This window comes from Perca fluviatilis, chromosome 17 (assembly GCF_010015445.1).
Source record: "Perca fluviatilis chromosome 17, GENO_Pfluv_1.0, whole genome shotgun sequence".
In the NCBI taxonomy this organism is placed as follows: Eukaryota; Metazoa; Chordata; class Actinopteri; order Perciformes; family Percidae; genus Perca; species Perca fluviatilis.
The window spans coordinates 15,639,717-15,662,750 of NC_053128.1; the positions used below are offsets into that span (position 1 = coordinate 15,639,717).

The window sequence follows — 23,034 nt, forward strand, 5'->3', positions numbered from 1 at the left end:
TAAAAATGCTGAAATAACCTTGGGCCCATTTTAGTTACCATTTCAGTTGTATTGTGCTTGGCTTGTGCATACAAACAAACACATTTGTAATTTATAAAATAATTGTTGCCCTCATCAGCCCTTTAGACCTAATCCAGTTTTGTTTGCTTGTGGCACGAGCAGAGGAAGAAAAGGCATTTCCAAGGGCTATGTGGCCACAAATAGCAGATATATGTTAGGAGTCATCTGTTGCAGATTTCTGACTTAACTAGTAATTTAGGGCAGTTGTTCCCAGGGGAGCAACATAATTGGTGGGCTCATGGATTACCAGCATAGGAAAGCAGAAAACATATCTAGGATAGGCCTACACAAAATGACACTCCTCTAATCTGTGCTTTTTCCTTGTTAATTACTGGATCATTTTATTTCTTCAGTTCTCTTAAATAAAATGTAGTTACAGTGCTCATATTATGCTCATGTTCAGGTTCATAATTGTATTTAGAGGTTATATCAGAATAGGTGACATGGTTTCATTTTCAAAAATCACCATATTTTTTGTTGTACTGCACACTGCTGCAGCTCCTCTTTTCACCCTGTGTGTTGAGCTCTCTGTTTTAGCTACCGAGTGAGGCATCTTACTTCTATTCCATCTTTGTTGGGAGTTGCGAAAGTGCACAGCTGACTCACTTCTGAAGAAAGATGGGGAGTTGTGCTCAGAAATAAGTCAGCACCAAACTTGGACAGATTAGTCTGGAGGATCACGATTTACCAAACTTAATAAATGGTGGATGTCTTGTAAGTAATCTGACTCACATTTTGTTATGGAATGATAGAAATGATAGGTGTTAGTTCATACATTAAGAGCAGAGAGAGGTATAATCCTGGCATTATATTACACATTTATGAAATCTGTGTTGATTTGTACCTGGAGTATGCCATAATTCACTAGTGTTGTACTTTTTAAATTGAAATTGTTTGGGAATTACGATACAGATTGCACGAAAGAACCGACTCTTCAAACAGTCACAGTATTTTTCCACCAGGGTAGACTCTCACCTAACCAGTTCTCAGCTGAAGAACAGCTGAAGCATTTACAACACATGCTTTCAGTGGCAAAAACAAAAGGCTGGAGGTTGCTCAAACACCCCAGACACTAACTAGAGGAGACACTAATCAGTAAGGACAGCGAAAAGGTATGACACGTGCCACACCTTAAAACATGACATTCCAAGAGTGAACTGATGGTCTTTTTTTTATCTGAAGCGGTCGAACAAAAATGAATTTGACAGGTGACTGTCAATCTGCCACATGAGCCTGCACCCCCGTCTTCTTCTTCTACTATTCATGACCACGAAGGCCAGTGCTTGCACAGCAAATCCAGACCTAAGAAAGCAAATGGCCTGAATACAGTTTCAGTTCCCACTCTGAAGCCAACATTTTCAGCCTGATGGTCAGGGCCCTCATGGACTCACAGTAACCTTAGGGTGCTTAGCAAAACTTAACAGGGACAAAACATTATATTTCTACAAATTTAAAGGTGTCCTGCCACACAAAACCGTTTTTACTTTCATTTTTTGAAATATGTTAGGTCCATATGTGTTTGTGTTGTGTTTTATGTTGTGAATGTGAAAATGAACTGCTTCCTCCTCTGTCAGCTCTAGCCACTGAAAAGAAATAAGCGGAGAAATCAGGCCAATTACAAAAGCTGGTCAGTCTGACGTGGTGTTGCCTGAGCTCATTACTATTCATGAGCTCGCCCAGTTGCGCTGGGTAAAAGATGCTGATAGCCAGACTCTCATTGGCTAGCTGTTAGCCAATCAGAGTCAAGCAACTTAGCTCATTGAACATTAATGAGAACTGGCAGAAATCAAGTTTTCCTGCAGGCTTTCCATACCAGCTAGAATGGCTTGAAACAAGGTAACAAAGTAGGGCCGAACGATTAATTCATATGAATGTTTACACCAAGCTTGGTCAGTGCTCAATATACTACTGTGATTGAAGTAGTTAAATAAAAGATGTCATTCATATAAATTCATGCATCACCTAATTTCATCATCACATACAGGCCTGGCCTCCAGGAAAGAACAGTTTGTTTAATCTATCTAATTTTGTGTTGTTCATATTATACAATGATTTATTGTTTGTCTTTGTTGAATAATAAAGAAGACAAAGAGCTTAAAAAAAAATAATCGCAAATAAATTATTTTCAAAAATCATTCAGCCCTATAACAAAGGCTTTTTTTTCCCACAAAGAATGTTACAGAGTCCATGGTAGAACTTCAGAAATTACCACAGAGAAAATTAAATACGTGTAGCAGGGCACCTTTAAGACATTATCTACTGCTGATTGTGACGTTACTTTTTTCCTTGGAACATGTCAAATCATTTTGGGCCTCTCCTCTGATAAACAAATATTCAGGAGTCAAAAAGGATGAGAGATGGAGAACTGCATCTTTACAACTCCAGTTTCAAAAATGAATTGAAGGATCTGAAACACTTTGTGCTGTACATAGAGTTGTTCACCCAGACTCTGAGCCTTAGGACTGTTAAGTTCTGTACAGAGGACAAACATCCAAACTCATGGTTATCTGTACAACGTTCAGAACATAAACATTTTTTTTAATTTTTTTTTATCTCTTGAATAAAAATCTGCGAATTGAGAAGTTACTAAGCAACGGTCAGGTTGTCCTGTGCAGCGAGGTTCAGATTTAATCAGATATGATTAATAGATGTTTAACGTTGGAAGTAAGATGATTCACTGGTTTTCACACAAGCTGTGTTTGTCCAGTCATTAAGAATATGCATAGTCACAGGTTTCTTAAATAAGTGCATCATCATTTTTATTGACAGAACAGGCTGTAATAGAAGACGGGTTAGAAACACAAATCTGTCCGACAGTCGATAATCTGGATGCAGACAGCCAACTTTAAATGCACGTAATCAAGACACTGCCATTGATACAGTACATTCAAGATCACATTATGTTACACAATTGTCTGCTTTTGGCTATGCTGTCATAAAATTGCCTGCTAGTTATGCTAGTCATTCAGTTAGGGGTGTTCCTCAAGTACTTGAATGGACCAAAACTATTTCCCTGTCTTACTGCAAAGTCTGATAGGGCAGATATTAACAACATCACATCCCTACACAGCCATTCTCATGCTCTATTGTTGTTTGCCTTGATGTCACTCAATCTATGAATCATTAATGGCGATACAGAGTCAACATTCAGAGATCATACTTTTGCTAACCCCTCTGATTAACTAACATCCCAGGCTTTAAAGTAAACCTCTCTGAGAGAACCAGCATAACTGATGGACTGTCCTTTTTTTTTTTTTTATTCAGTCTTTACCTGCCCACCTCAGGGGCAGGTAAAATAAAGTTTACTTAGATGCTGTGTTCACTCTTCCTGAGCCTGGTATGAGCGAGCCAAGGCCTCTTTCATGAGCGAACACTTAGCCATTCAGTCTCTGCGTAACCACCTCTCTGTACATTATAGAGATGTACACGAAGAGAAGTAGGATCACAAAGAAATCGTCCATGAATCCCAGCAGACCGAAAAGTGCCTCAGGGAGGATGTCAAGCGGTGAGGCCAGGTAGGTGAGTGCTCCCACTAGGCAGAGAAGAATGCGAATCCTGAACATCCAGAAGAGGCCTCCCACAGAGAACATCTCCCTAAAGGCATGACGGAGCAAGGTGGGCACATCTCGCAGCCTGTCCATGTACTGAGAAGACAGAGGAGAGAAAACATTATGAGAAGCTCTAAAAAATACTCCCATAATTATAATGTACTGCACAAGCCAGCATCTCATTTGCAGACTTGTATCTTTTACTAGCAGAGCTTCAGCGTAATTCTCTTTATATTTGAATACTCACAAAGCATCATAACTGATATTGCTTTTAACATGTTTAAATAACATTCATAACATGACAATGAGTAGCATCTTTAACTACATTTGAAGAATTGTTGCTATTTTAGATCTAAAATTAAGCCAGCTAACCTGTAACTACTGCAGCCCAAATATGAATCTGGCTGTAGAATGGAATAGAATTAGAATAGATTCCTTATTGTAGTATACTCACTAGGGGTGCACGATTCAGAAAATGTCACGATTTGATTCAAAATCAATTTTCGATTTGAAAACGATTCTTGATTAAAAAAAACAATTCACAGTATGTAAATGTAGTTACTTTTCCCATGTGATTGCAGTAGACATACAAAAGGAAAAAAATTATGAATAGATTTTTGGAATTCTACGAATCGATTTTGAATCGGTAGAGCTTGAATCGCGATACGAATGTGAATCGATTTTTTGCACACCCCTAATACTCACAGATCTTGGCTGGCCTGAGAACCTGCGGTTGTAATCGTTAATGTCTGTTAATATCAGCTGAGGTTCTCCCTCGCCATCCTGGACCCTCTGAGGGGCGGTGTGTTCATGAAATAGTGGGAAGAGCAGCGTTACCTAGGGGGAAAAAAAATAAAAAAATAAACTTAACACATGGCAACATACTGATGCGAAAAAAAGGAATTGTGTGGCACACACCTACATGAATACAAATTAGGAGAGAGTAACACTGTGTACTCAAGATTTTCACAATAACTAACAGAAAACAATTAGACTGAAAATTAATAAAGGTATTAGAGTCAAACATTTATATCTATGGGTAAATTTGGAACCCGCCCTCTCCGCTCTGCATCAGCCAACCTGCTTGCTGTCCCCTCACGGCGAGGGACAACTAATCACTCAACGAAATCCCGACTGTTTGCTGTCCTTGCTCCTAAATGGTGGAATGAGCTCCCTATTGACATCAGGACGGCCAAAAGCCTACACATCTTCCGATGAAGGCTAAAAACAAATCTCTTCCGACTACACATAAGAACATATAAAAAAAAAAAGTATATATATTTCTTGAAGCTGCACTTTCATATGCTCTTTGTAGTTTTTCTTATTTAAAGCTTATGTACTTGGACTTACTACTTGTTGTCTGGAGTTTGCAGCTTCAGGGTTGAAAGCACATAATCGGAAGAATTTGGATAAAAGCGTCAGCTAAATGACATCTAATGTAATGTAATGGAAGCAAGAAATTCTAACAAATACCTGTAAGTCTGGTATCTAAAAAATGGTAATATAAAAACTTAGGTTAACCATTCTACATCCAACATTTATTACAAGTCTCACCATTTGTCGGCAAATGGGGCAGTGAATTGCACCCAGCCATGTGCCATACCTCCAGTAGGCTATAATGCAGGAGCCTATTCAGGGAAAAAAACATGAACACAGCATAAGCTAAAATCAAAGAACAAATATTTTAACACATATACTCCCCCAATTATGCTTGGATTCATTTTCGCAACTGAAAATCTATATATCTAGATATATCTATCTATCTATCTATCTATCTATCTATCTATCTATCTATCTATCTATCTATCTATATAGATATATAGATAGATAGATAGATATTCTGACTTCTGAATATGGTCTAAAGCTAAAACAGTTTGGTTTTGCTTAGTGCACATTTCTAAAATCAGTCTTACCACAGAAAAGGTGTCCACAATTGGTTTCCACAGGCAGAACAGCCTGCTGTAAACACACAGGACAAGACATGTCTGTGTAATACTGCTGTCTGGCCTCCGCCTGAGGATTTTCATCCTGACAGAAATCAAATAAATAAAAATAAAAAACACATGTGAAGTTTAATATGACAGTAATCATTGAACAGACGATTTCTAAATGTATCTCCTCATTGAAAAATAAACATTACATTATAACATGTAGAATTTGTTAATGGTTAATTTAATATATATATATTTTTTACATATTGTTGTTGTTTTTATGCTATTTTTGTCAATTAGCTATATTAGGGAGGAAAGGCTAAAGTTGTATTTGCCTCCGTACCTGCTCGGTTTGGAGCTGTTGTCGGACAGCTCGAACATGCTCCTGATTCTCCGGATGAATGTTCTGCTGCTCTTGTCTGCAAGAAGGTCAAAAGGACAGACATTTGAAACCATAATATCCTTTAGCTGAAACTAATGAATGTAACAGCACATTAAGCTATGCAAACTGACATTTTTCATTCAGCAAATTATTTGCTAATGCAAAACACAAAAGTTTTGGTAACAGTATCAAATGTTGTGTCAGCTTAACAGCTCTGTTTCACTGTGTTATACAGATAGCCTTGAAAAGAAGAAATGCACAGCATAGAAGCAAAACTACGCTTGCAGTACAGGCCACTTTGATTTGAATTATAAATAATTAATATAAAAAAGATACAGATTTATAATACATTCGGTAAATTACTGTAAGTGCAAAGCACTGCCAATAGGCAAACTAACTGTAGAGACAAGTTATCCTATGTGAGACTGAGCTAGAAGTAAAACGTTGGGGTTTAGTGGAATGTATTTACTTGACAAATTGTACCAGATTACGTAAACAGAAGTTAGAGCAATTTTGAATATTCCAGTTTGTGATGCTACTTCACATGAGTAGCATCCTGAAATTTGGATTTTAATTTACCTGCAGAGCAGAGTGAGAAGGCCTGCAAGGAAGGTGATACTGAGCACCACAACAAATAAGACCTGGTTGCTGACACCTTCGATGAGGGTGTCCTCATCTTGGACCAGGTAGTCCAAGTCCCCACATTGACTGTCCTCCATCACCCACACTCATAGCACTAGAAAACAAAGAGGCAAAAAATGAGGTTATTACACTGGACAGTGTTCTGTTTCTGATCTGCATTAATCTATTTAATAATTAAAAAAAAAGAGTAAAATAATATAATAACTTAGCTATAACTGCATAAAGGACGCTAGTTTGGCAGAGAGAGAGAAGTTCTGTCATTTCTAATATCAATTTGTTTCAGCATATTTAGCTAAGGTATGAAAACAAGTGTCATTTTTACATCACTATGAGCCTTGAAGCCTTCTTATCCTTACTCGCGTTAGCTAGCGTTGCTGGACTGATAACGTTGGTCAATATACTTGTCGTCCTATCGGATACCAATATCTAGGAAGCCGTTGTTGTGTACTTTCCTGACATTATCAGCTCTGTCATTAACTTAACAGTCATTAACTTAACAGTAGCCTATTAACATTAACTTAATAGGCTACCCCACAGTGACAACTAGCTAAGTTTAGCGTTAGCGTAGAGTAGCCTTCCTAGAGTAGTGCTAATGATACGATGCCACAGACTGAAAATTAGTATTAACAGTTATATGTACGATACATTTATATGCTGACGTTGGAAGCCGACGATGTGTCGTTTCGCTTTTGGAAGCAAGTACGTGACATTCGCCCCGGCGGCAAGTAGCAAGAGTTATTAACGCTACACAGCGATAAAAGACAGTGGCTGCTCTTCTAATCCGAGCTCAACCTGGCCAATTATCGCTCGTAGCTAAACCATAAACGTTACCCCTTTGCCTGGTTAACCAAGAACGTCTTGGGTCTGAGCACTACTGGCTAAGCCAGCTAATTTAAGAGTCCAGGTATGACACAAGAGCACACTTCAGCAACGTAACAACCTACCAACTGCATTGCAATGACATCACCTACCAATAGGAAGTCCGCTGTCTCTCAAGGCTTGACTTGCCAACTTCTTTCACTTTGATCCTCGAGACATTTTCTTTCCATCGATGGCAGATTATAGGCTAGTGACTCGCGTCAGACCGGGAGCGAGAACCAGTATCGTTGCCGTATCATGAACTGCGTTTGCATCAGGTTTGCATGTGTTGGTTGTTTCCAATTATTTCAGTTGGTTTCGTCTTGTTTTCTTCTTCTTCTTCTTCTTTGGGGTTTAACGGCAGCTTGCAGCTTGCATGCCACATGTTGCACTACTGCCATCTTCTGGAGTTAGTTAACTATAGTGTCTAGTATGTCGGATTATCCTCCTCAGTCCTGCTCTTATTGAAGCTGACCAAGTATCTTCTGCCTTGTCCACTTTCAGCACACTCCACTATATTCACACACCTGCTCCTGTTATCCCAAATCGTTTCATTTATTCCATCATGTCCTTTTTTTCTAATAGCCTTCATATTTTCTGCAACTAACAAGCACATGCTCTGCAGTTTCTGGTACAATGATCACAAAAACAAAGTGTATCTATCTATCTATCTATCTATCTATCTATCTATCTATCTATCTATCTATCTATCTATCTATATATCTATCTATCTATCTATCTATCTATCTATATATCTATCTATCTATCTATCTATCTATCTATCTATCTATCTATCTATCTATCTATATATCTATCTATCTATCTATCTATCTATCTATCTATCTATCTATATATCTATCTATCTATCTATCTATCTATCTATCTATCTATCTATCTATATATCTATCTATCTATCTATCTATCTATCTATCTATCTATCTATCGTGTTTAATTTTATTTCACACTCTGATCAGTAGGTGGCAGTAGTGGGCCTTACAACAGGTGAGAATGCCCTGAAACCCAGAAGAAGAAGTACTAAGGCATTCTGTACCATGGTCAGTATATTAACTATCTAGCTACAGTTAGCGAATAAAGGGATTTCACTTTACCAAAGCACCTTTTCATTGAGGCAAAATGCCTCGTTATGCACAGCTAGTGATTGGCCCGGCGGGTAGCGGTAAGGTAAGTTATCAGTCATTCAGTTGCACGTGCTGAAATGCCTTGTTATGCTATTCGGCTAAAGCGCCATGCTAAGACATGGGGTAGTCTATCCACATTGACCAAGTTTAAGTTATATCTGCTTTTGATTTGTAAATTTTTTGAGTTTTATTTTCCATTTCAGAGTACCTACTGCTCCACCATGGTCCAGCATTTACAGACCCTTAACCGCTCAGCTCAGGTGGTCAACCTGGACCCAGCAGCTGAACACTTTGACTACCCTGTCATGGCAGGTGAATAATATATACAGCATGTTTTTAGTTTACAAAATTATTACATTAATTACAAAGAGTGCATCTTAGCCGTATATTATACAGAACTATTATGTTATTACATGCGTATATTGGGTGTATAGTGTTTTCGGTCTAATTTTAAAACACTGACTTGTGGTTGGCTAATAATAGATAGCCTACGTAGATGAATATATAAATACGTTGGTTCACATACTGTACAACAACAGACTAAACTAGGACACAGTGTAGTGTGACCACACACTTGGTCATAATAATGTTAACAATACAAAAAACAGTAAAAATAAATAAATAAAATACACAAACTGGGAAGTGTACTATTTAATAGTTTAGAAATAAAGTTATTTATCCTGCACTGTCAGAGATAAATGTTGTGAATCACATGCTTGTCACATGTTTTTTTGCTGTTACATTTAGAATACTTGCAGTAAGAGTTATTTTGTTCGACACAACAACCGGATTGTTTCTGTGTCCGCAGACATCCGGGAGCTCATCCAGGTGGATGACGTGATGGAGGACGCTTCTCTCAGATTTGGCCCTAACGGAGGTCTGGTCTTCTGCATGGAATACTTCGCCAACAACTTTGACTGGCTGGGGGAAAGCCTGGGGCATGTAGAGGATGACTACATACTGTTCGACTGCCCAGGTAAATATCTTGGCAGAGGCATGCTGGAAGCTGGTGCAGGGTGGATTTACCCACTGGTTTGTGCTGGGTATGGCCCAGTATGTTAAGAGTTGAAAGGAAGGGGTTTTATGGGATGACATGTGTTCTGTTAACCCATTGTAATTACTATAGAAACAGTTAAATACATTTAAAAAAAATGTAGGCTTCTTGCTCTCTACGAGCAAGACAGCTTGAGTAACAAGCATTACAACTGAAGTTTGAACATTAATTCATTCAAGAAAGTGAACGGGACATACTAAAATGAGATTTGACATGGTTTTCATCACAGTATTGGGATTATGGATTTGTATTTACATTGTCCCAGTTTTGATGCTATGGTTTTCGTTTCACAGCTCAAGCACAGTTTTGACAAGTGGCTTCTTTTTGCAGGTCAGATTGAACTTTATACACACCTCCCTGTAATGAAGCAGCTGGTGGAGCAGCTCCAGCAGTGGGAGTTCCGGGTGTGTGGGGTCTTTCTGGTAGACTCCCAGTTCATGGTGGAGTCTTTTAAGGTGACAGACGATGTCTTCATCTGTTTGTTTGGTTCCCCTTTGTGTGTGAACACCCAATTTTTGTAATAATGTGAACTTAATGTAGTAATGAAAGCAAACGTGAAGTCTCACATCTTCCCTTTTCTCTAACTACAGTTCATCTCAGGAGTCATGGTTGCCCTGAGTGCCATGGTGTCATTAGAGATCCCTCAAATAAACATCATGACAAAAATGGACCTGCTTAGTCCCAAAGCCAAGAAAGAGATTGAGAAGTAAGAGTATGAGTAAAGTACAACCGTGTTATGTGTCCTAAGTTAACATGAAACTTGCCTTTTAATTTTTGTAGTAAGACTCAAATAAAGGAAGGGTTAAATGTTACTTTTACCTAATATTCTGAACCTCAGTTATGGTGTTTTTCAAAAAAACTTAACCTAGTAAAAAAGGAAAGTCATCTATTTTCCTAATTATTGAAAAGGTTTTTCAGCTGGATGCAGCATTATGTTTTTCTTTCTTTTTCACTAGGTACCTGGACCCAGACATGTACTCAATGATGGAAGATAACTCCGATAACATCAGAAGCAAAAAGTTCAAGAATCTGACTAAAGCCATCTGTGGTCTGGTGAGTGAAGCCCTTAATTTAATACTGCATTTATTTTAATTTTCTTTGTAATGAGACAGTTTCTAAAGTCTTAGTCTGTGTGTCCAGATTGATGACTACAGTATGGTAAGATTCCTGCCCTTTGACCGCACAGATGAGGAAGGTATTAACATAGTACTGCAAAACATTGACTTCTCTATACAGTATGGAGAGGACCTGGAGTTCAAGGAGCCGAAGGTGAAGAAACATACAAAAACATAACACAATAAAATAACATTTAACAATATGGTGTTAATTTATTACAATGCATTTGTCATTGTTATAATATTGTGAATTATTCTTTTGTTATTCCTATTTTTTCCTTTTCTACAGGAGGTTGATGAAGAGCCTGCTAACCTCAATTATGATGCGTTTTTTCAAGACAAAGTTGACAGCTGAGGACCGGGAGTAGTGTGACTCCAGGACTTCTGCAACAACAACAAAAAAAAGAGACTAGAGTTAAAAACATTTGAGGCTGATGAAGAACCAGGATACACTATATCAAGTCCAGATGGAGAATAGCATGACAATAACAAAGGGACATGTGTGGTTAAAAAAAGACTGACCGAAGATCATGAATATCTTGTGTCATGTACAGTGTGTTTTTGTTTTTGGGTTAAGCCTACCTTTTTGATGACTCAAGAAATGTGTGATTTCAACCCATTCATGTTTTTTATTATGTCAGGACAGTGTTTAATTTTAAGTTCAAGAGTTGTTAATAAATACATGTATTAATGCTATATTTTTTAAATAAAATATGACACAAAATATGCAACTTGACTTCCTTTGTGAAGAAAATCGGTGTGGTAGCGCCCATAGACATAATATATAATTATAATAATATATATTATGTCTATGGTAGCGCCTCCGTGTGGACGGTACGCCACATAACGTGGCCACTTCCTGTAAAGCTGAAGGGTGGGACAAGCGGAAACTGGGTCCTGTAGTGTTAGTATTTTTCTGGACTGATATTTATCACTCAACATGCCGGTGAGTAAATTCTACGCGATTATTAACCAACAAAAGCTTTTATCGTGCGGCTTAGAACAACATACAACTGCATAGAAACTCCACTGTAACACACAGGGGCCTCCGAGTAAACGCTAGCTGTGATTCTCGATAGCATAGTTGGCTATAGCTATGTTAGCATTCGCTCGCAACGTTTGGGCTGTTTTACAGTCAAAAGTGATACATTCACTGTAACGCTTCTGCAAACCCTCCGTAGTTTAGTAGCTATCTGTTACAATAAAGGGTTCGCTATCGTGGTAGCATAACCTTTTACAGCGGAGCGGACTGTAGCAGAGGTGTCACCGATGCTATCTGCCAGAAAGGTAACGTTACCTTGAAAGTATAGCTACGTGACAGCAACTTTATTCTCTTTTTTTTAAGGCGTATCACTCAAGCCTGATGGTCCCCGACACCAGGATGGTGGGGAATATGGCTTTGCTTCCCCTCAAAACCCAGTTTAAGGGACCAGCCAGAGGAGACGGTAAGGTTTGAATTAACACAAAGTGGAGCCAATCCCTCTTAATCACAGAAATGCATAGGCTACGCAGTGGTTTAGGTTATTCTCTAAAATGTTCACTCGCTTAGTTTTTGTTACCTTGTTGTGACACGTTGCTCAGTTCCTGAAACATGTATCGGCTTCACTTCCATATATGGCTTCAAGAGCGCATCCTAAACTTCAACTTCTTCATTGTCTTGACGCTCCGTTTCCAGCATTTAAGTGTCTGTAAAGCTTGAAGTGAGTATAGAGCAGAGGATTTGATTTGGTAGTCCTAGTGAAGTCATGATTTGATGAGATTTTCACCATTAAAAACTGTATATTGTTTGGTCACTTGGGAGTTGTTTCTTAGCAGCCTGTATATCACGACTCAAAAATAGGGACTTGCCATACAACAACAAAAAGATGTGGTGACTAAAACAGGAAATTACTGCATTAATACATACTTTGACAACACTTATTAAATAAAAGTTTAAAAGTAAATAGTTATATGCATCTCTGTATTATGTAGTGAGTGGAGAGCCTTTTATCTTTTTTTTTTCTTCATTTCAGGCATAGAGTCAGATATCATTGATGAGGCCATCTACTACTTTAAGGCCAATGTTTTCTTTAAGAACTATGAAATCAAGGTAAGAAATGTACTCTCACTTGTATTGGCAACTTGCATTTATCCCTCATTTAAGGTGTCCCAAGAGAAAATTTAAATTTGTGTGCATCAAGCTTCAGAATTTTGCTTGCCTGTAGATATTAGACAGAGAAACCTCTACAACAAAGAAGTGTTGCATTTTATTTTATTTTGATAGTTTTTAATAGATGTTTAGTTGAGGAACAAGTATGTATCACTAGTGTGCGAGTGTTCTTGTATGTTGTCTCTTCCCCATCTGTCTCGGTCTTGAAGCAGCTGTGCATTTTGTTCTTCGACATGCCCCAGCTTGCTTCTTCCCATTCCCCTCAGCAATGCATATTTGCTCAGGATTTAAACTACTGTACTAATTACAATAACATTCATGCTGTAGACACATTTCTTTCAGTCTAATTCCAGGTATTTCAGCTAGTAATGTGTGCTTTCTTCCAGAATGAGGCAGACAGGACGCTGATCTACGTCACACTGTACATTTCGGAATGCCTAAAGAGACTACAGAAGGTAAATTGCATATTTGTTACATATCTCTGTACTTTGTATACAATGGCTTCATACTAATCTTTTATATTAATATCAGTCTGAGGACCCACAAGGGCTTACCGGATGGCTTTTAGGGAGCCATTAAGTAGAATGTGAATTGTTTTTCTGTTTTACACACACGGGGAGGAGGAATTAGCGGCTTGAATGCCTATTCAAATGGGTGCTACTATAACAGGTGATCTGATCCTTTGCATCGGTGTGTGTGTGTGTGGTTGCTTTTTGCAGTGCAGCTCCAGGAGCCAGGGGGAGAAGGAGATGTACACTCTGGGCATCACTAACTTCCCCATTCCTGGAGAACCTGGCTTCCCTCTCAATGCTATGTACGTCAAACCTGCAAACAAGCAAGAGGATGGTAAGAACCAGCACCATCAACTAACTACAATGCTGTTTCACTTGCCAGTGTCCTTGTACTCTTCTCATATTGCGTTTAATTCCCAGCCTGAAGTAATATCGAGCCCAAAATAGCAATGCTGACCAAAGCCTTGTCAGCTTTAAGGATCTGATGCTGGAATTGCTTTTTCTTGCTTGTGTTGTGTCCCTCAACCTTGTTCTTATACAGCGGGCCTGGACATTGAATCATCCCTCGTGATATGTAGTGGCTGAGACTGTAGGTTTACTGAATCAACACATCTATGCTGAATTTGGAATTGTCACTACTGTGTTTTCCCTTTTTACTCCTGAATATTTACACTGGCTTTATATTAAAAGGTGGGATGTCAACAATTCAATTAGTGCCTAAGGTCCTTATTCTGAGTTTTCATGTAGCTGCAATAAATGAAATGTCATGCTATGATGTGACTTTTCTCCATAGTAATAGTGTCTGTTAAAATCCTGGTTGTGTAACCTTTTCCAGAGACTATGAGGGCGTACCTCCAGCAGATCCGCCAGGAGACCGGCTTGAGGCTATGTGATCGCGTGTTTGACCCCCAGACAGACAAACCCAGCAAGGTGAGCCCAACACCTCCAAAATTTCACTACATCTTTATATCGAATGTATTTCAGCATTAAAACAATCAATCCTGTTATTTTGTGACAAATGGGTTATGGGGTGCCCAGTTATTTTTTTTTTTTTTTTAGATCTTCCCTCAGGTACTTGCAGAACCTTCAGCCACTTTTCTTAACAGAATTTGTTTATTTTTTTCCCCAGTGGTGGGTGTGCTTTGTCAAGAGGCAGTTCATGAACAAAAGTCTGTCAGCTCCTGGACAGTGAACGACTAACGACTCAGTTTCTATTCTACACCTGCAAGATGGTGGGGTTGGAGGGGGGGGGGTCTGCTTCTGTGTTGCTAAGATGATTTTATACTCTTTGAGTTTAAGGATATGTCTTAATTTGTCTAGATGTTAACCATATTGAGCTGGTGCTTAATTCAATAAAGAAATCATGGAGATTGAAAAATAATGTGGTACTGTGTTTAGTTCTTATTGCACGTCACACTAAAAACAAGGCACATATTCAGGGAGTCGTGATTAACAGTAGCTCTGAATGGACTTAAATCTAAAGTTAGATTTCAGTTACCTGTAGAAACATCTGTTAAAGGTCCCATGACACGGTGCTCTTTGGATGCTTTTATATAGGCCTTAGTGGTCCCCTAATACTGTTTCTGAGTCTCTTTCCTGAAATTCAACCTTGATGCAGATTACAGCCACTAGAGTCAGTCCCACAATGAGCTTTCCTTAGGATGTGCCATTTCTGTGTCTGTAGCTATTGAGGAGGAGAGGGAGGGGGGGGGTGTTGCCTTGACCAACTGCCAATTAGCTCGTTTGAAAGCCGTGATGTCTCTCTCTCATGGGTGGGCCAAATTCACTGGGCGGGCAGAGACAGTGGAGGTAACCCAGATAGGCCCATCTGAGCTTTCATTTTCTCAAAGGCAGAGCAGGATACCCGGGGCTCGGTTTACACCTGTCACCATTTCTACCCACTGGGGGACCATAGGCAGACTGGGGGAACTCCTTAATGTTAAAAAACCTCAAAGTCAAATTTTCATGCCATGGGACCTTTTAATTTAAGGTGAAGACTTGAATAGTGGAGAGGTAGAACCATTTCACCAGTCACTCACATGTCCACAAGGTTTACTTGTTTTCACAATATAAAAAAAAAATCAACTTAAAGTGAGTGCCACTGCACACCGATTACTCAAATTATGCCCATACTAAACACGCTATAGCTATTACTGTTTAGCTCTATAAAGTCACTTGATTAGCGGATAATTTTGTGGGTGATAGAGGCTTTTACAACAGCAAACTATTTGACTTATTAGTAGGAAAAATGCCTCTATTCCTTTCAAGTGTCCCAGTTAACAGAGTGAGGCCGCATGCACAACGCCAGGACCCTGAAACTGACAGCTAAATGGAATTCTATTTACACGCATGCTTTTCCCTGTGTGACATGCCAAAATGGCCGCTACTGTACAAAATCAATACACTGCCTCTCCCATAGCAAGGTGAATGCATTTTCTCTACACACGTGCATGTGTATTGTATTAATGTTCAGACAGTTCTTCCAAGCAAGGACAAACACAGTTTATATTTACATAAGTAAACAATGTAGCAAGTTCATTAAAAATATATTTATTGGTGCATTCTCTTTGGTTTGTCCACAATAGTTTTTCTGGATTCAAAACAAGCCTTCAGATGCAGTCCTTATTGAAGATAAGTTTCCTTCGCTGGCAGTCAAAGTTAAGGCAGCGCTGGGTGATAAGTTTGCCCCCTTGTGTAGAGAGGGACCACTTTCTCTGCAGAACACTTTGGCTGTGCAGGGAAATTAGAGCCAACGTCTGTATTTCCATCTCTTTAAAGAGTACAAATACTGCATAATTGATGAAATAACTGTAGACTGGATGGCTCAGCGCGGCAGGTTGAAAATAAAATAAAACCCTCCATTACAGACAATATGCATCTTAAAACACACTAAATAGTCGCACTCTAAATAAATAGGTAAATATAAAGTAAACTAAATGAGGCCGCGATCAGACAGAGCGAATTTGTTTGTTTATTTTGCTGTGAAGTTAAATGACGTGGGGCGTTTTTTCAGCACCGCGTTGAAGTTCTGTTCAACACGAGGAGTTCAGGGCGCTCCTGCAAAAGAAATTCAACGCAAAATGCTTCACTTTCATTTAAAAACAATTAGCCTACAACAATCCGCCCCAGGCTGCTCAAACACGCTGTCTGATCAGGGTCCAATGGTGCATTTATCAAAGGGGATGACTCCTAAAATCTGATGAGTATGTACATAACAAAGAAAGTATTAGGCTGTATAATGCATCTTCCTGCGGATAAAAATGCTGATGCCATGTGTCTTGTGCAACTGATGGTGGAAAATGGAAAAGTAAAATGGAACTTTTGGCAGCATGAATGCCACTGCCATTCAGCAAGATTCATAAATATCAAACACTCAAACTGCAAGACACAAATTAGTAGAGATATATGGGTTTAGAAACTTTTTTCCTGCGAGTCTTCCTTGTTTGGGTGACTAGTTGATGTTGACAAAGTTGTGCCCCATGGTCATCTGGCCGACTTAAGTGTAACCAGTTGTCAAATCCCCTGTGCAGTTCCAATCTGAAACAAAATCAACATCTTGGTTTGGTTAATGCTGTGTAAACCTACAGCACTATGATTATATCGTTTTACAAGTAAAGACGTCCGCCAAACGAGCAACAGTAACTAACGGTGTGTGATTCCTGATAGGTGGTTGTACTCACTGTGTTGAGGGCTGGAGTGAGGCCTTAGTCATACGCCATCTCTTGACTCCTGCGCACACAGCGTGCCACCTTTTTCTTAAAAACTCCTTTAGGATCCTCTCGCCACTCTTTCTGCAGGACATAACATGTAAAAAAATTAAATATATATATCTATCAACAATCTCATTAGCTTACTTTCGCTTGTGCTTTGTTTCTAACTACCTCCCAACACTGTTAAGCTGCTAGATGTTTACTTCATTTCACAATAGTGTGTTTTTCTGTCTCCCGGCAGCCCCTGTAAAAAAACGAGATAGGCCCATATAAACCAACAAAGACTCAACTTTGCCTTGACCGGCTGTGATTTGCCCTCACAGGGACCCACGTCACTCAGCCCACTTGTTTGGATTTCCATTAGAAAAGCAAGACTAAACTGTGGTGACTTAACAGTCATTTCAAGTTGTTGTTGTTGTATACACACACACACACACACACACACACACACACACACACACACACACACACACACACACACACACACACACACACACACACACACACACACACACACACACACACACACACACACACACACACACACCCCTAAAGGATTATTAGTAACACCTGTTAAATTTCGCATTAATGCAATTATTTAATCAACCAATCACATGGCAGCTGCTTCAGTGCATTTAAGGGTGTGGACCAGGTCTAGACCGACAATCTCCAGAGGCCCGTTCCAGAAAGCAGGTTTAGTGAAAACTGAGTTTGTTAGACCTGAGATGAGGGAAACTGGGTTTTCCTTTTCAGAAAGAGAGGTAACTTAACCTCATAGTCAGTTACTATGGTAACTGAGCCTGTGAACCTAACCTAGAGGGAGGAGACGGAGAGAAACTGTGAAAAAAACCTAGAGTTTCTCTCATTCTCCTCCCTCTCAGAGAAACTAATTCCCTCATTCATTCATTCATTCAGTCTGTATCAGGCGCATGTTAATGCAGTTTGTTATCTGCATGAATAAAAAAATGTATTGGTTTATGTTAGACAGATTAGAAAACGTTTTTTTTCTCAAACATGTCATGTCCTTTTGTCGACGATCCCGTTGATGAAAAAGACGTATTAATTCACAGAGTTTACGTCGGGAGATGATACTGAGTCCCGACTATAGATTTATTTTCATTTCCACAAACGATTTGAGAGGTATTTTTTATCACAGTCCATTAGATACCTTATCCGTCCTCATATCACTAACATCAACCATCGTGGACAGGCTTTAACATCCCAGCAGATTCTTCATTCACTCATTACGTTTTTTGCAAACAGCAGTTTTCTTTATAACAGTGTACACTGTTATAAAGAAAACTGCTGTTTGCCGTTACAGTATGATCTGCGCGGATCATAGCCTAGGCTACTGTAATAGTAAAGCCGCTGTAGAGCCGTCAGAAAAAGTGTGACTCGCTCTGAAACGTTTTTTAAACGTTTTTGTAGTGTTCCCTGGACACAAACCAGTGAGAGCCATTAAAAAGAAATAAATGATTATACATTATAGTTCTGTTAATGATCATGGTGCTGCAGCCTCAGAATGGGATTAGTATAGTTTACTTTTTCGCCCGCAGGATTGCACCTAAATGAAATTATAGGTGTAATACAATTCCAGTTTTCACCAGTAATATTATAAGTTAACTGTGATTAAATATGAAATGAATACACTGTTAATGCTTACGCATTGACTCGAGCAGCAATTTTCTCCCACACCAATTCTCTCTCTTTTGCAGCAGCAACCGCTGTCTTGCTTTTTTAATGAAATGGATGTTCAAACTCGCCGTTTGTGCGCATGAGTATTTCCGCCGACCCGTTTGTTTTGTGGTTGTTACCATGGTGAATCATAGAATCATGGCTCCATTCATACTGCCTTTTTATAGTGGTTGTGCACGCGCGTAACCCTGAGTGAACCTACTCCGAGTTGATTGAACCAACTCAAATCAGCTGTTCTGGAACCGAAAACTCGTTGTTTCCCATCTCAGGGTAAATCAACTCAGACATCAGGGTTAGACTCAGAGTTTGTTAAACCTCCTTCCTGAAACGGACACCTGAACTCCAAACTGAATGTCAGAATGGGAAAGAAAGGTGATCTAAGCAACTTTGAGCGTTTTGAGTATTTCACAATCTGCTCAGTTACTGGGATTTTCACGCACAACCATTTCTATGGTTTACAAAGAGTGGTCAAAAAAAGGAAAAACATCCAGTATGCGGCAGTCCTGGGGGGCGAAAATGCCTTGTTGATGCTAGAGGTCAGAGAAGAATGGGCCGAGTGATTCAAGCTGATAGAGGATCAACTTTGACTCAAATAACCACTCGTTACAACTGAGGTATGCAGCAAAGCATTTGTGAAGCCACAACACAAACAACCTTGAGGCGGATGGGCTACGCCAGCAGAAGACCCCACCGGGTACCACTCATCTCCACTAAAAATAGGAAAGTGAGGCTACAATTTGCACGAGCGCACCAAAATTGGACAATTGAAGACGGTAAAAATGTTGCCTGGTCTGATGAGTCTTGATTTCTGTTGAGACATTCAGATGGAAGAGTCAGAATTTGGGGTAAACAGAATGAGAACATGGATCCGTCATGCCTTGTTACCACTGGGCAGGCTGCTGGTGGTGGTGTAATGGTGTGGGGGATCCCTTTTGCCTTCAGAACTGCCTTAATTCTTTGTGTCATTGATTCAACAAGGTGCTGGAAGCATTCTTTAGAAATGCTGGCCCATATTGATAGGATAAAACATGGTATTAGTATGGTGTTCCTAATAATCCTATAGGTGAGTGTGTATATATATATACCGTAAAACTTCAAATAATAGCCCGGGCTTCTATTTACCCAAATCCCCGAAATACACTGGCTTGTATTTGAGACATGCGTCTATAAGAGACAGGCCTTTAATTGACAATAGGAGGTTACCACATTTTTAATTCGTATTATTCGTATTATTGGCCCTGATCATTTTACGTGAGATTCTGAGATGCTTTGCCCGCATGCTGTGGATCCACTCACACACGCTCACCTCCAGCTCTTCACTGACCTTCTTCCTCCCTCCACCTCGCAGTCTGGCCCTTTTGTCGTCTTCCTCGGACAGACGTTGCAGTTCTGCTTTATGTTTACGCCATTCTCGCACTCTCTTAGGATCAATCGAGAAATGTCTTGCCGCTGCTTCTCCCGAATTTTGTTCGGCAAATTTGACAACTGTCAGCTTAAATGTCAAATCATACTTTTTTCTTTTTGTCTCCATAGTGGTATTGAGAGAATTAAGAAAAACTGAAGACTAAAAGAAAGTTTGTTAACCTGTTTGTTATGACGTTTATGAACGGTTGCGTCTGTCACGTGAAATCAAATCAAAACATAGAACAAACGATCTGACGGGTTTTAAAAGATCAAATACAACCCGACACGAAAAAAAACAAAAAACAGACCAGGCCTCTATTTGAGACCGGCCTTTATTTACCCAAATCTGTTGTCACACCAGGCGTTTAAAAGAGACAGGCATCTATTTGGGACTCGGCTATTATTTGAAGTTTTACGGTATATATATATATATATATATATATATATATATATATATATATAAACAAATCCACAAACTAACCCTAGCTTGAGATTGCTCTTATATGGAGACAGTGGGCACTTACAGCTGCATCTACGTTGGCAGGAGAGTCTCCATTGGGGTCTGCCAACATGGAGATAACACTTATCATGATGGTCTCCACTGTGTGGATTGGCAGCCAGCGCTCTTCTGGCTTCTCATAGCCATACTTGTCCTCACCAGGTTCATGCAGGATGGAGATGCAGACATCGCCATTTTTTGCCACTGGCAGAAAGAAATGAACAGATATTACTGACACGTTTGTACTAAAGCAATAGATGAGATACTACACTGCAGTTCTGCACTCAGCAAAACTCAAGCCTAATACATTGAATTATGAAGCCAGTTACAGTAAGAGACTTTTGTTAAGGGACCTTTACCAGAGAACTATTATCTGCAAACTAATATACTCACAGCCACCCCAGTGGCCACTGTTTAAGGGTGTTTTCTCACCTGCGCTTTAAGTCTGGTTAAATCAGACCCCCCCCCCCCTTGTACGATTCGTTTAGGCAGGTGTGAAGACAGTAATCACACTCAGGTGTGGACCCAAATGAACTCTGGAGTGGTTTGTTTGTGGTGGGAACGTGATCCGACCCAGTTGTACTCCAAGCTCTGCAAGTTTGAGCTAAACGGCTCCTTAGGCCAGGTGTGCTTTGCGTTCTGGGATGCAGCAGAGCACGCAAATGTAGCAGCTAGCCGGAGAATTGAATAGGAATGTTACAGAAATACGCACTAGCTCAGAACACAGGACCTTCCTCATGTACTTACTTTCTTGCTCCCGCCCCTGACACATCTGACCAATAAGCTGAGTAAATGTTCTCACGCGGTTTGTAGTGATGCATTTTGGATCGCTTGGATTTTACCAAGGGGAAAACGCTCCAAGTTAACAAACTCATCAACTGATTCGGACAAGAGTAAACGAACTATAGGCGTTAAAATAACCCTAAGTATTAAAATGCCATTACAGAAAATTGAGTCCATTTCCCCGAAAAGAGGCCGTATTTAATACAGATTAATTAGAGATACAGTGGCCTGGTATGTAAGTCCTTACCATTTGGATGCCAGATTTCTGTGATGAACTTCATCTTGGGAGGCCTCAAAGGGTAGTTACGGGGGAAGGTTAAGGTGGCTTTGAAGAAACCTCCTTCACTGCAAATAACAAAGAGGATGGTGTTAATAACACTGGGTATTACGAGTGAACAGCTCAGCTACAAATCAAATGAAGTTTACGTGCAAATGATTTCTCTCACAACAACGTGTCTTGAGGTCCAATGACGACCACTTCCCACTGATAGATGTCATCATCATCTACAAGACCGGCAGAAAAGCCTTCCACTGGGTTCTTGTTGAGCTCTGAAATTTAAGTTGCAATTAGTCTAGTCTCGCATTGCCAGACCCATCTCCACAGCGCTGTGGAGTAAATCGTTTTTTGTCACACAACGTACAGTATATCAACCTGGGGGTGGAAGTGAGTCAAATTTGTTGATGTGCAAGTAACGTAATGACAAGTAGACTGACGAAAAGACACCTGACAATGCTTAGCTGGCAGCTGAATATCCAAACGTACGCATTGGCTTGCGTGTGGTGATTTTGAAACGCCTTCAATGGTTATTGAGCAACAGTCAGCTAGCCTTAGTCATAGTCGGGCTATCCGTGACGTTACACGTGCATTTCAACTTTGTTGTCACTAGCCGCATATGTAACTGTTACGTAAAAACGTCAGCTGCTGCTCTGATGTGATAACTTAATATAACGTTACGGTAAAATAAGCTCTAGCTAGTAGCAACAATTATCGTTAACGTTAGCCAACTTACCTGCTAATTGTTTACGTAGTAACAACGAGGACTGTCCCGTCATGTTATAGCCAACGTTATAAATGTTTAACCCCGTTATTCGTATTTATTAACGCCAACTAACTGTCAACACGGTTAAATTAAACATTGGGCAGATACTATAGCTAAAACAAACCGTCCACGTTTCTCCTCTGTCTCTCTGCTCTCTGACAAGACCAATAACCACTGACAAATAACATAAGTGAAAAAAAGAAGAAGAAAAAAAACGGTAAGAGGTGATTTGCCCTCAGTACAACCTGTTAGGCAAGCCTTTCTTTCAGGCGTTATACTGTCCCCAATAAGGTCCAATTAAATGAAAGTTAGTTTCAAACCTAGGGCCTTCGCTAGGATATAGGGCTGTTGATTTTGGCAAAAGAGCGTGGAATGTATTACTCACACAGCTCAGAAAGTACTGCCCTTCAGGCCTAATCCTGGGCTAAATCTAACACTGTCTTTTCTTCTTCGTGTAGCTCCGCAGCTGGCTATTCCCACATTGGTGCATTACTGCCACAAACCGTTTGTAAT

At 39.7% G+C, this 23,034-nt stretch overlaps 4 protein-coding genes across 9 annotated transcripts; 2 read left to right on the top strand and 2 right to left on the bottom strand.

The window, feature by feature from the left end:
• Window positions 1–2,793: 2,793 nt before the first annotated feature.
• Window positions 2,794–7,670, bottom strand: rnf170 (ring finger protein 170). 3 transcript variants are annotated; one of them, XM_039780143.1, is made up of 7 exons: window positions 7,535–7,670; window positions 6,501–6,657; window positions 5,883–5,958; window positions 5,522–5,636; window positions 5,163–5,236; window positions 4,314–4,445; window positions 2,794–3,704 (listed from the first exon to the last, which is right to left on the bottom strand). In XM_039780143.1, exons 2-7 carry the CDS (start codon window positions 6,638–6,640, stop codon window positions 3,435–3,437), a joined length of 807 nt encoding a protein of 268 aa, XP_039636077.1. In that variant the 5' UTR covers window positions 6,641–6,657; window positions 7,535–7,670; the 3' UTR covers window positions 2,794–3,434. The 3 variants fall into 3 exon arrangements, with proteins under 3 accessions (XP_039636077.1, XP_039636078.1, XP_039636079.1); XM_039780144.1 differs by lacking the exon at window positions 7,535–7,670 and adding an exon at window positions 7,395–7,521; XM_039780145.1 differs by lacking the exon at window positions 7,535–7,670 and adding an exon at window positions 7,209–7,375.
• gpn3 (GPN-loop GTPase 3) lies at window positions 7,604–11,122 on the top strand. Of its 4 annotated transcripts, none has more exons than XM_039780141.1 (8): window positions 7,604–7,699; window positions 8,764–8,872; window positions 9,369–9,536; window positions 9,945–10,069; window positions 10,205–10,320; window positions 10,571–10,667; window positions 10,755–10,883; window positions 11,019–11,122. In XM_039780141.1, the coding sequence occupies exons 2-8, from the start codon at window positions 8,782–8,784 to the stop codon at window positions 11,082–11,084; spliced, it is 792 nt and encodes a 263-aa protein (XP_039636075.1). In that variant the 5' UTR covers window positions 7,604–7,699; window positions 8,764–8,781; the 3' UTR covers window positions 11,085–11,122. The 4 variants fall into 4 exon arrangements, with proteins under 4 accessions (XP_039636075.1, XP_039636074.1, XP_039636076.1 ...); XM_039780140.1 differs by lacking the exon at window positions 7,604–7,699 and adding an exon at window positions 8,396–8,476; XM_039780142.1 differs by lacking the exon at window positions 7,604–7,699 and adding an exon at window positions 8,415–8,603 and having other exon boundaries at window positions 10,851–10,883.
• Window positions 11,123–11,564: 442 nt separating this feature from the next.
• Window positions 11,565–14,771, top strand: arpc3 (actin related protein 2/3 complex, subunit 3). Its single transcript, XM_039780146.1, has 7 exons — window positions 11,565–11,675; window positions 12,075–12,174; window positions 12,742–12,818; window positions 13,265–13,333; window positions 13,598–13,724; window positions 14,226–14,320; window positions 14,520–14,771. The coding sequence occupies exons 1-7, from the start codon at window positions 11,670–11,672 to the stop codon at window positions 14,580–14,582; spliced, it is 537 nt and encodes a 178-aa protein (XP_039636080.1). The 5' UTR covers window positions 11,565–11,669; the 3' UTR covers window positions 14,583–14,771.
• Window positions 14,772–15,924: 1,153 nt separating this feature from the next.
• ube2g1b (ubiquitin-conjugating enzyme E2G 1b (UBC7 homolog, yeast)) lies at window positions 15,925–22,887 on the bottom strand. Its single transcript, XM_039780112.1, has 6 exons — window positions 22,492–22,887; window positions 21,928–22,030; window positions 21,729–21,826; window positions 20,724–20,902; window positions 17,071–17,181; window positions 15,925–16,927 (listed from the first exon to the last, which is right to left on the bottom strand). The coding sequence occupies exons 1-5, from the start codon at window positions 22,532–22,534 to the stop codon at window positions 17,095–17,097; spliced, it is 510 nt and encodes a 169-aa protein (XP_039636046.1). The 5' UTR covers window positions 22,535–22,887; the 3' UTR covers window positions 15,925–16,927; window positions 17,071–17,094.
• Window positions 22,888–23,034: the final 147 nt, after the last annotated feature.